The following is a 15,648-nucleotide window of genomic DNA, read 5'->3' as shown; positions in this document are numbered from 1 at the left end:
TGATGGGTGGGACTGTTAATACATTAGATATTAAATATGATATTAGCCTGAGAAAGATATTGAAGTCATCTGAAAGTAAAAGCAGACCCTGTCAAGGGATAAAGTAATATCCCGAGGGTCAGAGTGAATCTCCTGAACCTTCCACAGAAAGAAAACTGCCTGGAGGATCAAGATGACATTTGCTACACTTTTTTTCCCCCAGAGTGCATTTCATTAAAGTGGTGTGACAGGGAGTGGTGCAGAGCGCCGGCGCAGAGGTGCAGCTCTTTCACTGATGAGGAAGTCAAAGCATTCTGATAAAGTCTAAAATCCGAGGAAAACCTCGGGAACTGGAGACGCACTTCCCCAAAAAAACACACTGGATTTTTCAGCTTCTGCCCGAGCAAAGATTAAATAAACGGAAAATTAATAGAGACTTACACACCACAGAAAAACAAGCTTTAATCTCCTGTCCGTTACGTCTGTTCCGGAGTGTACAGGATTATATTGGCAACAAAAATGCAGGAGGAGAATCAATGAGCTGTACTCGAGTTCACCGTGAGCTGAGGGGAGTAAACACCAGTCGCAAGAAGTGAAGGAAAAGTGCCTTGAGATCTTTGCTAACTGCATCATCTCTGTATATTCTCTGTTATAACATCAGAGGTCTGTTGGTATATGCAGCTCTTTCCATCAAACTCGTATTAGTAGTAGTGTTGCAGTCACACAGCTCCAGGGGCTTGGAGGTTGTGGGTTCGATTCCAGCTCCGGGTGACTGTCTGTGAGGAGTGTGGTGTGTTCTCTCTGTGTCTGCGTGGGTTTCCTTCGGGTGACTGTCTGTGAGGAGTGTGGTGTGTTCTCTCTGTGTCTGTGTGGGTTTCCTCCGGGTGACTGTCTGTGAGGAGTGTGGTGTGTTCTCTCTGTTTCTGTGTGGGTTTCCTCCGGGTGACTGTCTGTGAGGAGTGTGGTGTGTTCTCTCTGTTTCTGTGTGGGTTTCCTCCGGGTGACTGTCTGTGAGGAGTGTGGTGTGTTCTCTTTGTGTCTGCGTGGGTTTCCTTCGGGTGACTGTCTGTGAGGAGTGTGGTGTGTTCTCTCTGTGTCTGTGTGGGTTTCCTCCGGGTGACTGTCTGTGAGGAGTGTGGTGTGTTCTCTCTGTTTCTGTGTGGGTTTCCTCCGGGTGACTGTCTGTGAGGAGTGTGGTGTGTTCTCTCTGTTTCTGTGTGGGTTTCCTCCGGGTGACTGTCTGTGAGGAGTGTGGTGTGTTCTCTTTGTGTCTGCGTGGGTTTCCTTCGGGTGACTGTCTGTGAGGAGTGTGGTGTGTTCTCTCTGTTTCTGTGTGGGTTTCCTCCGGGTGACTGTCTGTGAGGAGTGTGGTGTGTTCTCCCTGTGTCTGTGTGGGTTTCCTCCGGGTGACTGTCTGTGAGGAGTGTAGTGTGTTCTCTTTGTGTCTGCGTGGGTTTCCTTCGGGTGACTGTCTGTGAGGAGTGTGGTGTGTTCTCTATGTGTCTGCGTGGGTTTCCTTCGGGTGACTGTCTGTGAGGAGTGTGGTGTGTTCTCTCTGTTTCTGTGTGGGTTTCCTCCGGGTGACTGTCTGTGAGGAGTGTGGTGTGTTCTCCCTGTGTCTGCGTGGGTTTCCTCCGGGTGACTGTCTGTGAGGAGTGTGGTGTGTTCTCTCTGTGTCTGCGTGGGGTTCCTCCGGGTGACTGTCTGTGAGGAGTGTGGTGTGTTCTCCCTGTGTCTGCGTGGGTTTACTCCGGGTGACTGTCTGTGAGGAGTGTGGTGTGTTCTCTTTGTGTCAGCGTGGGTTTCCTCCAGGTGACTGTCTGTGAGGAGTGTGGTGTGTTCTCCCTGTGTCTGCGTGGGTTTCTCCAGGTGACTGTCTGTGAGGAGTGTGGTGTGTTCTCCCTGTGTCTGCGTGGGTTTCCTCCAGGTGACTGTCTGTGAGGAGTGTGGTGTGTTCTCCCTGTGTCTGCGTGGGTTTCCTCCAGGTGACTGTCTGTGAGGAGTGTGGTGTGTTCTCTATGTGTCTGCGTGGGTTTCCTCCGGGTGACTGTCTGTGAGGAGTGTGGTGTGTTCTCTATGTGTCTGTGTGGGTTTCCTTCGGGTGACTGTCTGTGAGGAGTGTGGTGTGTTCTCTCTGTTTCTGTGTGGGTTTCCTCCGGGTGACTGTCTGTGAGGAGTGTGGTGTGTTCTCTCTGTGTCTGCGTGGGTTTCCTCCGGGTGACTGTCTGTGAGGAGTGTGGTGTGTTCTCTCTGTGTCTGCGTGGGTTTCCTCCGGGTGACTGTCTGTGAGGAGTGTGGTGTGTTCTCCCTGTGTCTGCGTGGGTTTCCTCCGGGTGACTGTCTGTGAGGAGTGTGGTGTGTTCTCCCTGTGTCTGTGTGGGTTTCCTCCGGGTGACTGTCTGTGAGGAGTGTGGTGTGTTCTCTCTGTGTCTGTGTGGGTTTCCTCCGGGTGCTCCGGTTTCCTCCCACAGTCCAAAAACTGACGTTGGTAGGTGGACTGGCAACTCAAAAGTGTCTGTAGGTGTGAGTGTGTGAGTGAATGTGTGTGTGTGAGTGTGTGTGTTGCCTTGTGAAGGACTCCAGGGTGTATTCCCGCCTTGCGCCCAATGATTCCAGGTAGGCTCTGGACCCACCGTGAATGAATCTCATTTAATCCTGCTACAGCTGTAGGGTGAAGCGAAGCCAGGTGTACCGTACGGAGTGCATCTCACAGCTCCCTATGCTCTACCACCCACAACACTCTACACAATACCCACCTGGGGCTGGTAGCCAATCACATTGATGCAGCGAGGGTCCACAAAGGTGATGATGCCGTCCGAATTATGGCGGGACAGAAACTCTGTCGGCACCGAGAGTCCGTTCATGTCCATGGACATCGGAGAGCTGGTCACCTGAGGGCGAGACAGGAAGAACAATCCTAGTTGAGAACCACTTTGAGTTTATTAGAGTTCGTGTAAGGACTTTTCTCTGACGTTATTTGTGAATTAAAGCAACCATTTTTGAGACATTTTTATGTATGTTTTTATAATGTTTTTAATCAAAGCACAACAAAATGCACATGTACTTTCACAGTGTGCAAAAAAAAACATGACTTATTAAAGTCCAACCAGGTTTGCATCCTTTAATCCTTTCCGAACAAACAGAATCCAAATCACTCTCAGCCTCCAATCTGTTTCTGACTTTGAATCAAAAGCCCTAATGTTTATTGTGTTTTTGAAGGCCATCTGCTTCATCTGTCTCTGCTACCTCTTCTTAATTATCTGACCAAAACTGCCTTCAATTCGGCAAAAACCTGGAAATACAGGGACGTAAATTCATGATGAATAAAAGCCTGATGTGGTAGGAACCCTATTAAAACTCTTAGGCTTTTTGTTTATGTTCAGGATTCGAATCACGGGAATAGACCCTTTCGGTGTCCTTTTACGTTCTACACTAAGATATAACGAGATAATTCTGGGGAATTACTGTCCTCACAGCAAAACAAACACCCTTTCCTGTTTGTTTTCATTCAGAAGCTCTGCCTGTTTTAAGGTGGAGTGGTGTATCTGAGTAAGAAGCGACTGTATCTTGTTGGTGTGAATTACCACAGAAACTCATTTGCATTTTGAGTTATTTCAATTCTTAGCACTTTCAGTCTGTGTTTACTTTCATGGAAAGAGTGGCTTGAGTCAATTCCACCTTAAGTTAAACAGCAAAAATAAGACAACATCATCCACCTATCACCCAAATGCCTCCAGATGCCGCTTCTTAGCCATGGCTTTCCCATTCATGAGCCAGGGCTGTGTACAAACACATGACCTTTTTACAGAGTGTAAACACAGAACTCAGTGAGGAAACATTCATGTTCTGGATTAAAATACACGAGAGCAACAGTGAGGTCAGCTTCTGATGATGGGTGACTAATCCTAGATCACAAACACCACTCCAACTGGATGCACCTCTAACACTTGGCACTGTGCACGGTGACCCTGGCCGGTGCAGCTGTTCCATTTTCGTGGTTTTCTATAGAGATCTGAACACAAATCACCACCCGCGTCCATAATGTATTCCATTTCAAAGAGCACAACCATGGCTGATCTCCACTTCACATGAAAGGTAATAACAGAGGGCACCAGACTTTTAGCGGTCAGCGCACACACCTGCAGTCTTCCGATGGCCACCAGACAGTACTTGCTGGTCTGACCGGCTTCTGTGTCCTCTTCAGGAATAGTCATCCCTGAAAAACAAACCAATTCCAAACAATCGTTTGATGAACGTCTTATTTATGCCCTTCACACACACACACACACACACACACACAGGTAAATAATAAGCATATGGCGAGTTATGCTAATGCGGCTGATGTGAAATTTCTCAATGGCACGCTCACTCACGCTCTGTTCTGCCAAAGCTGCCATTACCACAGATGCTTAATACAAAACAAGCGAACGGATCCTAAATCACTTCCACTGGAGAGTCTGCTCCTGACGCTCCGTCCAAACCATCAATGTTCATTGTTTCGGTGAAAACCATCTGCTTCATCTCTGCTCTCCCTTGTCTTAATTACTCAGGAATTTTCAGATACATAACAAACAGCAAAACCCTGGGTAACGTAAACACCATCGCCGGAAAACCGCGGGCGCTTCTTCAGGGAATTCTGAACGAGAGACAGTCGGCCCGTTCACGTCCTCATTGACCTGGGCCTGCCGCCTGTCTCTCCGTCCCCCGTCTGCGCCTGTCTGACAGTCCGTCTGACTCTTACTGACCGTCTGGGTCTGTCCGGCTGAGAGCCTGTCTGTCTCTTTCTCACGTAACTATAGGATAAAGCGTCCAGCTCTGGTCTGTATCCGCGAGTCAAAGCCTGTGTTTCTGCTCAAACAACTACAAAAACATGTAAAGAACAAAACCAGATTAAACACCAACTTTTCATCAGATTCATACCATAATAAAAGCCCTTCGCTATTTACAAACACAAATGTGGTGTGGATTCAAAGTCCTCTGCTCGTTTCAGCAACACAAGTAAGTAATAAATCAAACAAAAGCCCACGCTGCTGAAGTGTAAGAAGACTAAAGAGCTGGTAGATCATCTGCAGATGTAAATAATAATGCAAGATGTTGGAGGAGCGAGCGTGAGCGACAAACACAGAGATACTCCAAGCTAAAGACATCTAAAGAAGACTGTTACGCGTAAAAACCAAAATCCTAGTGTTGAAAACGGCTGGAGCGGACAGCGGAGCATCGATAACAAAGAGTTGGCAGAAGCCAGCGCTGTTAGAATGACCAGAGGCGCTGGAGAAGCTACAGCTGAGCGCTCGCAAAACATTTGGCTTCACGGCCAGTGAGATGACGCTCATAAAACACACATTGTTTAATCAGCAGGTCGATTTGTCTGCTGTCCAACGTGAGACGAGCGTCCGTTTTCATGTTCGGGCGCCTCTACATAAACAGGGTCGTCAATAACAGCCGTACAGAGAGAAACATCAAGTGCATCCACTCCTCAGATGTTTGGGTTTGAATAGCAATGAGCTTCAGCACCATCTGCCCCAGACCGACTGTGTCCCCGGCTCAGTGAGGCCTAACCTGGGCTTAACCACAGCTCGGTGGGCTCACGGTGGGCTGTAACCCTCTGTCACTCTGATACACATCAAAACGTTCACTAATCTTTATCCGTAATCATTTCCCAAATTAAAGCAGTCCAAAGGTCAAGTTACTGACAGCTCTCAGACGCACAGAAGTGCCACCGCCACCCTACAGTACCATCAGTGTGTACATCTACAATCATCTACCATTTAGAGTCGCACGGTTCTGTTTATTTTAATGTAAACAAACAAGAGTCTGTCCCAAACCTAACGAGCTGCCTACGTGGGCACTGACTCCGCAGACAGACGTCTAAGTCGGAAGAGTTCTAACAGACGTCCGTCCTCATGAGGCTTTATTATTGAGATGCTGTAGTTAGAGAGCGACAGCATCACGTCTCGTTCACGCCCACCTCATGCAGCTGGTGTTTACTTCCCTCAGCTGCTAGCGTCGCCTCAGTGTTTCAGTGTCACACAGTATCACAGTTTGACTTATTTTGGCTGTGAGAGAATAGAGAAATAGGCGGGTGTTGTGCTTGCGTTGCATCATGGGATTGCCTTCACGGCTGAGGTATGATTCAATGCCAGATTAAGGTATCTCAGTAGGCAGCGTATTTAAGGTGTCTAAGACTTGGGCGTCGGGAGCACGCACATATTTTAACAAACCTCTAATGAACTTGAACATTAATTACATCATTTTTACATAAGAATATAATTTATACTGACACCTGGTGGCCTGGATGTTTCAGAGAAGAACATTCTGCTGATGACTGATGGAGAATGTGCTGTAGATGGTTGTATGCAGCCTTTTAGAGAAGGGCTTGGGTTTCTCTACTGTAACAAGCTTGAAATCGTATCAAAATTGGTGCTGTATAGAACCCTTTCCTAAAAGGTGCCGTATAGAACCATCTACAGCACATTCTCCATCAATCTGAAGAACCCCTTCACAATGCACAGAACCCTTTAATCATGCTAAAGGTTCTTCAAGTGTTCGCTGTTATATTTTGGACCAATTTCTTTACTAAAGAACCCTTGTAGAACCGTTTTTAAGAGATTTTTAAGAGTGCGGTGCTGCACAGTAGTGGCCCTCAGGTCCCCACAGCCACAACAAGCAAATCCATCGGCCGCATGCAACGAAGTGTCGCCGTGTGAAATCAGCCACTGCAGCACATTCAATTCAAATGAATTGGATTTTACTCCGTGACCCTTGTGACCTCAGCTTTAAACCCATGTGGGCGGGCGCTCTGTGGAGGATAAACTCTTCCAAAATATTTCATAAATATTGTTAGCTGCATTTTTAAGGTCAGAAATGACTTGTTCCTCCTGTCTGGAGGCCGTTAACGGAGCGGGAGGAGTGTGTCCACTGCTCAGGACATTTAGTCCCAGCTCGCATCAGAGGAGCATGACAGCGCAGCGGAGGAATGTGCTATTTTTGGAGGGGATCATAAACAGGAAAAGAAACATGTGTGATTAATCTACACACACACACACACACACACACACACTGATCCATCACAGACACAAAGCAATGGACTGGATTTCATATCTTTGGAGCTGCTTTAGTGACCCAGCTCTTTCTCTAAACCCCCCCCCCCCCACCCCCCACCCCCAAAACACACCTGCTGGGGGCTGATGGGAATTCCAGGCCAGTGAGGGCCTTAAAACATCCCATTGAACTCTGGGATACTCTGCGGCTGCAGCCTGTCCCACTGCCCCAGTCAGTCCAACTCAGCCGAGCGGCCAATTCCTCATTCTTCTGGCAGAGGAGCGAAATCCCTCGTCCAGAAACAGAAACGGACACAAAGGAGTCGGCCGTCTGCGAGAAGACGCGGCACAGAATGTGCCTTAAAGGAGCGGCGGGCCATTTTTACCACCACAAAGTCCCCTTGCTCTTCCTGAGGGAAACTATTTATGCTCCATAGAGGGGGTCCTCCACATAGGGGCAGCGGTGCTCGGCACAGAATCAGGTTTAGTACGTAATCTCTGACACCACCCGGCCACTAGGTGTCAGTGCAATGACAGAAGTGTCATAACCTCAAAAAGATGCATTGGAGAAAATGACTGATGGCTCCTTTAAATGGATGATACCAATGATGGTGCTGGCTCTTGTCTGAAAATGTGTTTATATACAACTAGAAATATAAATATAGGGGCATACAGAGCAGTAATAAAGTGTAAATAAAGGTGTAAATAAACAAATAAATAAATACCTGCTGGTGGCCAAGCCTTGATGTAGCCAGTGCAGTGTACCACAGAATACTGCGCTTCTCCTTCTTTAGAGGGACCCAGACCGTTCCTAAAATATTCAAGCACACACACACACACAGCCGTATGTTAGACACCATACAGGTCACAGAAGGATTACCCTCTCCCAAAAATCCATTAGGAAATCGAGCGTGCGCTTCAAAAACAGCCTCCGAAGAGGGAAACGTGTCTTCAGACGTGTTCCCCCCGAAGCATTTTATCTTTCAGAGAAACACCGTTCCGCAGCGAGCACTCAATCCATCCTCCCCGCTTCATTCCACAGCCTCGTACCACCCAAAACAGCCCCGAAAATGACAGCCGCCCATACAGCAGATTTATGGACATGCAGAAAGTAGGAAAAGAAGCCAAAGTCATCCGCCGGGCCACAACCGCTCAAAGAAACGGTGGATTAAAGCTAGAAAGCATGGTGCTGCCTTGGAGCTGTAATATCTTGGAGGAGGGGAAGGGTACACGTCTGAGTTAGAACTGGATAAAGCTGTTAAAAGTGAGACGTGATGCTTCACATTCGTCACGGAGAAGTAAACACTTCTAACAGAAGCTCCATCCAGCAGGTTTCCATCTGTCCACGAGCTGGGATCCAGAACTAAACATCTATCATCAGCACCTGACCTCGCTGAGGTTTACGTGGTGGAAAGCCATCAAATCCAGACAGCAATGTTCCAACAGCTAATGTAAAGCCATCCAGGAAGAGCCCAAAAGAGGAATACACTATGTATTAGTGCTCTATGCCTCAGAAGGAATGCAGGATGTGGTCAAAAAGAAGACCTCAGTTGCTGATCTGATCCCTAGATCGTAAGGCAAGGCAGGGCAAGTTTATATAGAGAGCACCTTTTGCGCAAAATGGCCATACAGAGTGTTTCCTCCTCCCTCAACATGCACAGCTGCCCTTGAGCAAGGCACCCAACCCCCAAATGCTCCCAGGGTGCCACAGTGGCTGTCTGTTGCGATGGGTGTGTGTTCACTGCCTCTAATTACAATTTGTGTGTGTGTGTGTGTGTGTGTGTTCTGTTCATATGAGCAGAAAAGAGGAGAAGCTCTTATCACCATGTGCTGTTTTTTATTTTATTTTGTTTTATTTTGTAGCAAGTAAAAGATACACACTGGATAATTAGGATGATTTAAAGGGAACAGCTACGACTGTGGGGAAAGGCAGCTCTAATCTCTACGTTTTTTTAAGGTGGAACAGTGTGTTTGAGGGAGAATAATGACCATTGTTTGTACGTGTCTGAAGTGTAACTTGTCTGTAAGGTTTTATTCACTGTTTGAAATCTCACAGAGACTCGTTTGTAACTCGAGTTGTTTAGTTTTGTAGCGCTGTCGCTAATGCAGTTAGCGGTGTCCTGACTTTGGAGACATTCCCACCTTAAATGAGCTGAAACAGCAAAAATGTGTCAATATGAACAACCTGTTCAGCAGGAATAGAGCAACATCCTCATTTTGTTTCGTGCTTTTCAATGTTTGGAGTCTCTCTGTTAAATAAAACAACAACAGATGCCTCTGCCACGAGCAGAGAGAGAGAGAGAGAGAGAGAGAGAAAGAGAGAAAGACAGAGAGAGAGAGAGAAAGAGAAATAGAGAGAGATAGAGAGTGAGAAACAGCGAAAAAGAGTGAGAGACAGTGAGAAAGAGAGAGATAGAGAGAGAGAGAAAGAGAGAAAGAGAGAGACAGAGAGATAGAGAGAGAAAGAGAAATAGAGAAAGAGAGAGAGAGAGAGAGAGAGAGAGAGAAAGAGAGAAAGAGAGAGAGAGAAAGAAAAATAGAGAGATAGAGTGAGAGACAGCGAAAAAGAGTGAGAGACAGCAAGAAAGAGAGAGATAGAGAGAGAGAGAAAGAGAGAAAGAGAGAGAGACAGAGAGATAGAGAGAAAGAAAAATAGAGAGAGAGATAGCGAGAAAGAGAGAGAGAGAGAGAGAGAGAGAGCCTATATATAATCGTGAACTACACCTTTAACTTGATTTTTAATGCACACGCTGGTAGTAAATTAAATATTGACATGTTTTTTGCAGTTTGTAGCTGAGGAAGGGGCAAGTTCTCAAAAGCAGACAGTGGGGGGGGAGGAGTTCGGGTTTCTTTTTCTCCAAATGCCACTGCTCCAAGTCCTTTGCTGAAAACACATGGTGCAGCTGAAGTTGTAGTCTCTCAAAAACCTGAACGTCATCCTTACCTTTCCACAGAGAGCAGTGCCGAACACGCCCGGTCCGTTTGGGAAAACCGCGCTAATTAGATTTTTGGCCGAATCATGGCTTTAATTTGTTTCTTCCACTGCACACTTCAGCAGATCCATTATTTATCAATTATTCATCCTCCACCTCCTCGTATTTCCATAGGAGCGCATTGTGATATACATCTAAACTGACACCACATCCATACACGCGGAATTCAATTTACGTTTAATTTCAGCTGTAAAAGCATCCTGATTATAGCTCTGAGCTCTCTGTGGTCAGGAGGCCCTCCATTACAGTCGTACACCTCTTCAGCCCCGGTCCTGGACTAGCATTAATCTGTGTGAAGAAAACCAGTCTCGGGGGTAGATCTGACCCAGATGAAGCTACATTCCTCAGCTGTCACGGGCTTCAAACAACACGTCTCCCCGTGTCCAGGTTGTGTGACATATGGGGGTGGTTGTATAGGCGAGGGTTAAAAGGGCAGATTCGGAGAAGACAATAAGGAAACCCCTGCTGTGAGATTCTCAGGATGAAGTTTCCAGGAAAGCACTTAAAGGAACGCAGAAGTGGGCAAAACAACCACTTAAAGGAACAGTCTACAACCTAGAGACTCTATGTAAAATCTAACACCAAGCAATCAGTCAGAGCCCATCCCCCTGTAGCACCACCCTTCACTCAGAACACACTCGTCACAAACCTGTCCAATATTTCCTCGTTTTAAAGCCGCGGAGAGTTCATCGGCTGTAAATAAATATCACGGAGTATTTAACGTATATTTATTCGTAGAGCTCGGTGAGGGCGGGTCACAACACCCGATGATTGACAGTGGAGTCGCCATGGCAACGTAAATCACGCACCATCAGAAGAGCCATAGCACAGCAGGGGTCTTAGAGTCCACTACTGCGCCTCGGTTCGTTACATTCTCGTCTGCAGAAAGAAAGTTAAAGATCTCTACGTTTTTGAGTTAAAATGGGATTTATGACATTAATTCATCTTTAATAAATAGCTAAAATATACAGCTATTATACAATAATAATGTAAATATAAACGAAGCTGAAATAAAATACATTCGCTGTCCAAAGACAAACATGTTACTGCTTCATTCTCAATCAATAAACAACAGAAACGCTCCAAAATGACTCTTTCTCTGTCTCCTGTAAAGTAGAGCCCCTCAGGGGGCTTCAGCAGTGGGCACAGTGTTCCTAGCGCAGGGGGTGGGGAGCTCAGGGGCCTGGTTCATGTGTGTAGTGGTCATACAGTTCCGTGGCTGTGGTTTTTGTTGAGTGACTGTCCTCTGCCCCCGTACGCTGGGGCATTACTGAGGCTGTGGTGTACTGCCTCAGCTCATAAGAGTTATGAAGCCTGTCATTGTTTGTTTGTTTCCCACTCTTCACAGGTTCATCGAGGTTCTGTTTGTCTTTGTCGTGGAGATCCAAGCCGAGTTAAAAGACCCCGGACTGAAGGGGGTGTTCTCCTGTGACGGTGCGAGTGTAACCAGATCACGATAATGAAGCTCGTCGTTTACAAACCGTCTGATTACAATCGCCATAATCAGATTAATATTAGTCGTTTATTATATCATTAAAGTAAATGTGTTAGCGTTGGCCGTGAGACGATCATCTGAACTGAAAAAGGCAAAATAAACACTCTCATGGAGATTTATTTCCTCGCGAATAAAAACATATTACATCAAAGACATTTAGTAATAAAACATTTCCATATGAATAAACATGACATGGGAGAGAAAGAGAAGAGAGAGAGAGAGAGAGTGAGCGTGAGAAAGAGTGAGAGAGAGAGAGTGAGAGAGAGAGAGAGAGAGAGATGTGATCCAGAGGGGCACTGCCACACCTGAAGACAGCAGAGAGAGAGAGTGAAGACCTAAAGAGAGAGAGAGTGAGTGAGTGAGAGAGGGAGAGAGTAAGTGAGAGAGAGAGAGTGAGAGATAGAGAGAGAGTGAGTGAGAGAGGGAGAGAGTAAGTGAGAGAGAGAGAGTGAGAGATAGAGAGAGAGTGAGTGAGAGAGGGAGAGAGTAAGTGAGAGAGAGAGTGAGAGAAAGAGAGAGTGAGGTAGAGAGAGAGAGAGAGAGTGAGTGAGAGAGGGAGAGAGTGAGCGAGTGAGGTAGAGAGAGAGGGAGAGAGAGAGAGTGAGCGAGTGAGCAAGTGAGAGAGAGAGAGTGAGAGAGAGAGTGAGAGAAAGAGAGAGTGAGGTAGAGAGAGAGAGAGAGAGAGAGTGAGTGAGAGAGGGAGAGAGTGAGCGAGTGAGGTAGAGAGAGAGGGAGAGAGAGAGAGTGAGCGAGTGAGCAAGTGAGAGAGAGAGAGTGAGAGAGAGAGGGAGAGAAAGAGAGTGAGAGAGAGAGGGAGAGAGAGAGAGAGTGAGCGTGAGAAAGAGTGAATGAGAGAGAGAGTGAGAGAGAGAGAGAGAGAGAGATGTGATCCAGAGGGGCACTGCCACACCTGAAGACAGCAGAGAGAGAGTGAAGACCTAAAGAGAGAGAGAGTGAAGACCTAAAGAGAGAGAGAGTGAGAGAGAGAGAGTGAGTGAGTGAGAGAGGGAGAGAGTAAGTGAGAGAGAGAGAGTGAGAGAAAGAGAGAGTGAGGTAGAGAGAGAGAGAAAGAGTGAGTGAGAGAGGGAGAGAGTGAGAGACAGAGAGAGAGAGTGAGCGAGTGAGGTAGAGAGAGAGGGAGAGAGAGAGAGTGAGCGAGTGAGCAAGTGAGAGAGAGAGAGTGAGAGATAGAGAGAGAGTGAGAGTGAGAGAGAGAGTGAGAGAAAGAGAGAGTGAGGTAGTAGAGAGAGAGAGAGGTAGAGAGAGAGAGAGCTTCTTACCTGTATCTCTTTCTCATGTTGGACAGTCGGTTGAGGGAGATGTGATCCAGAGGGGCACTGCCACACCTGAAGACAGCAGAAAAGACCAAATAAAATCAAATATTACACACACCAAAAACACTCTAGAGCCTTCTCTCTCTGCTTTTCCAAACCACAGGCCGCCCAAGCGTCCAGGAAATCCCAAAATGATTTACAGCTCAGTGACTGGTGATGGAGTTCATCAGAAAGTTGGCGGGTTCCTCTCGACCCCAGAGTCGACTCGTTACAGATCAGCCCTCGATCGAAAGTGAGCGTAATGACTTTAAGTGTCGCTGTGATGTCATCCAAACAAACTCCTGCCGTCAACAAAATGTCACGTCCACTCAGCGCCGCTGAGAACCAAAGTCGAGTCCGATTTATTTGTGTAGAGCTTTCTGTAACAAGATGGCGTCGCCAAGCAGCTTCAGACAAATGCAGCTTTAGAGAGGAATTAAAACAAAAACAAAATGGATGGCAGGGAAATCTCCCTCAAAGACGGAGGAAGAAACGTCGGGAAGAACCCGGAGACACACAATTTATAAACAAGGAGCTCAGGTTCTGAACTGCAGGTAAATGCAGCCTCAGACTCTGTGTGGACAGTGGAGGCCTTCTGTGCTGAACCGGTCCCATCACAGATCTGAGAGTTATGAGGTCATAGGAGTGGAGCTCGTGGAGTTCTGGAGTATAGCGAATCTGAATGTTGTCAGAGAGAGGTGGGCGAATCCGGCAAATCTTACTCTAACAGCCAGAGAACCACAAGAGCACCAACACCTCCACGAACACGTGGACGATCCCCTGGACCTACAGCCTTTATCTTCAGGGAAAGATTAGTAACAAAAACCACAGCAGTGTCCTTTGGTGTCCAGCACATCTAGGGTTAACTCAGAACAAAGCTTAGCTGTACACACTTTTATAAACTCCAGTACTGAACAACCTTGTTTTATTTTCCCCCAGTTTCTGCAGCGGACATGAGCCAGATTACCATACAGTTTCAGATCCATGTTTGTTCTGTGCTGCAGTGTATTGACGTTCACCACCTGTTCGCTGCCATAGCTTCGCTCCAAGCACGTCTGGGCGGCGGACCGGCTGGGGCAAATTGTGTAAATGAGATTCTTCCGAGAACGATTCCTACACGAGTGTATAGAGCAGGAGGTTTGAACCCGAGGAGAAGTCCTCAGACGAGGCTAATTGAAGCCTCGGGGCCGTATTTCCTCCCACCAGAACCACTTCCATCGCATTTGGCAAGGTACAGTTAATTTTCCCCCGAAGAGCGAAGCCAAGGAGGTTGCTCAGCGTTCACTAATGCGAGGCATGCGCTCGTTCTGGAGCACAACACAAGGACAAACAGAAAAAATGCCCACATCGCTGTATTTCCCTGAAGCCCAGGCCTCTGTCTGAAAGCATTAAAGGTACGGGATTACACAATCGATTCTGGTTTTTAATAACTGCAGTCTTGAGAGCGATGAGGATGTTGTGAAGGATTCAACTAGCCTCGGGTGTGTGTTTCTTGTCAGCACGCAGCCCCCCCACACACACACACACACACTCAAGCTGTCGACCTCCGACACACTGTTCCGATTTTTCAAAAGCGGCCACAAATAGAAACTTCAAACTCACGCACATTCCTGGCTGACACGGCCGGCTGTGATTAGTTCGTGCTGAAGCACGCAATAAAAAGAAGTCTTAAACACACACACACTCGCAAACAGAATGTTGATTTTCAATCACACGACATCACAACACCGTGTTTGTGGCTTCCGCAGACTCTGAATCCGAGGGACGCCTGCCTTCCGTTGATAAAAATAGAGCACCGGCAAATTCTGAAAGGGTCCGCGCCATCAAAACATTCCTCATCGCCAATTTGCGGGAGGCTGAGGAACCTCGGCGCAGACTTGAATCGTCCTCAGAAGAGAAGAAAGAACAAAAACAGCCTCTTCTGCTTCAGAGGACAAAGACCGAGAGACTGAGCACTGGCCTCGTGCAGCTGAACCCTTCAAGGTCTGCTTCCAGGAACGCAAGCGGGTTCAGGCAGAATTTACAGGGTGAAAATACTAAACTGGTCATATCTCCTGAGGAGGGATACTTACGAATTAGGGGTTATGTTCTATGAGTGTGTGTTGCCTGCCATGAGAGAGAAAAAATAGCCCATTCAGCATGTCATTATTATGCGCTCCTGAGGTAACCACGAAATGACCAGAGAATATCTCATTATTTTGAAAAAGTATGCCATAAAAACAACATAATACTCCACGATTATGCGACAGAACATCTCATAAATGCCTCCAGGACAGCCTCGGATTTCTGTGTCTCTGCTCGACTCCCTGTGGATCCGAAAACTTTCAATATATGTCTGACCACGTCCTGAATGACGACATGTCCGTCTAGCACATTTATAAAGAGGACATGTTATGAAAAGCTCATTAATGTGACTATAACTACACAGCGCCATGTGGAAAACCAACCTTCAAAAGGTGAAACCATGAGCAAAATCATTCATTCATTCATTGACACAGAGAGAACACACCACACTCCTCACAGACAGTCACCCGGAGGAAACCCACGCAGACACAGAGAGAACACACCACACTCCTCACAGACAGTCACCCGGAGGAAACCCACGCAGACACAGAGAGAACACACCACACTCCTCACAGACAGTCACCCGGAGGAAACCCACGCAGACACAGAGAGAACACACCACACTCCTCACAGACAGTCACCCGGAGGAAACCCACGCAGACACAGAGAGAACACACCACACTCCTCACAGACAGTCACCCGGAGGAAACCCACGCAGACACAGAGAGAACACACCACACTCCTCACAGACAGTCACCCGGAGG

The 15,648-nt window shown here is 47.1% G+C and overlaps 1 protein-coding gene across 1 annotated transcript in view; it reads right to left on the bottom strand.

Annotated features, from left to right (window-relative positions):
- The window catches only part of arnt2 (aryl-hydrocarbon receptor nuclear translocator 2), a 79,705-nt gene that overhangs the window by 34,434 nt on the left and 29,623 nt on the right, over positions 1 to 15,648 (bottom strand). Inside the window, exons 8-11 of the mRNA XM_066647958.1 lie at positions 12,788 to 12,853; positions 7,745 to 7,830; positions 4,119 to 4,195; positions 2,736 to 2,870 (exon numbers count right to left, since the gene is read on the bottom strand). Of these exons, the coding sequence (XP_066504055.1) occupies positions 2,736 to 2,870; positions 4,119 to 4,195; positions 7,745 to 7,830; positions 12,788 to 12,853 (364 nt within the window). The remainder of the gene's footprint in view (positions 1 to 2,735; positions 2,871 to 4,118; positions 4,196 to 7,744; positions 7,831 to 12,787; positions 12,854 to 15,648) is intronic.

The sequence above is a fragment of the Hoplias malabaricus genome, chromosome 16 (assembly GCF_029633855.1).
Source record: "Hoplias malabaricus isolate fHopMal1 chromosome 16, fHopMal1.hap1, whole genome shotgun sequence".
NCBI classification, from domain to species: Eukaryota; Metazoa; Chordata; class Actinopteri; order Characiformes; family Erythrinidae; genus Hoplias; species Hoplias malabaricus.
This window is presented reverse-complemented; position numbering and strand designations above follow the sequence as displayed.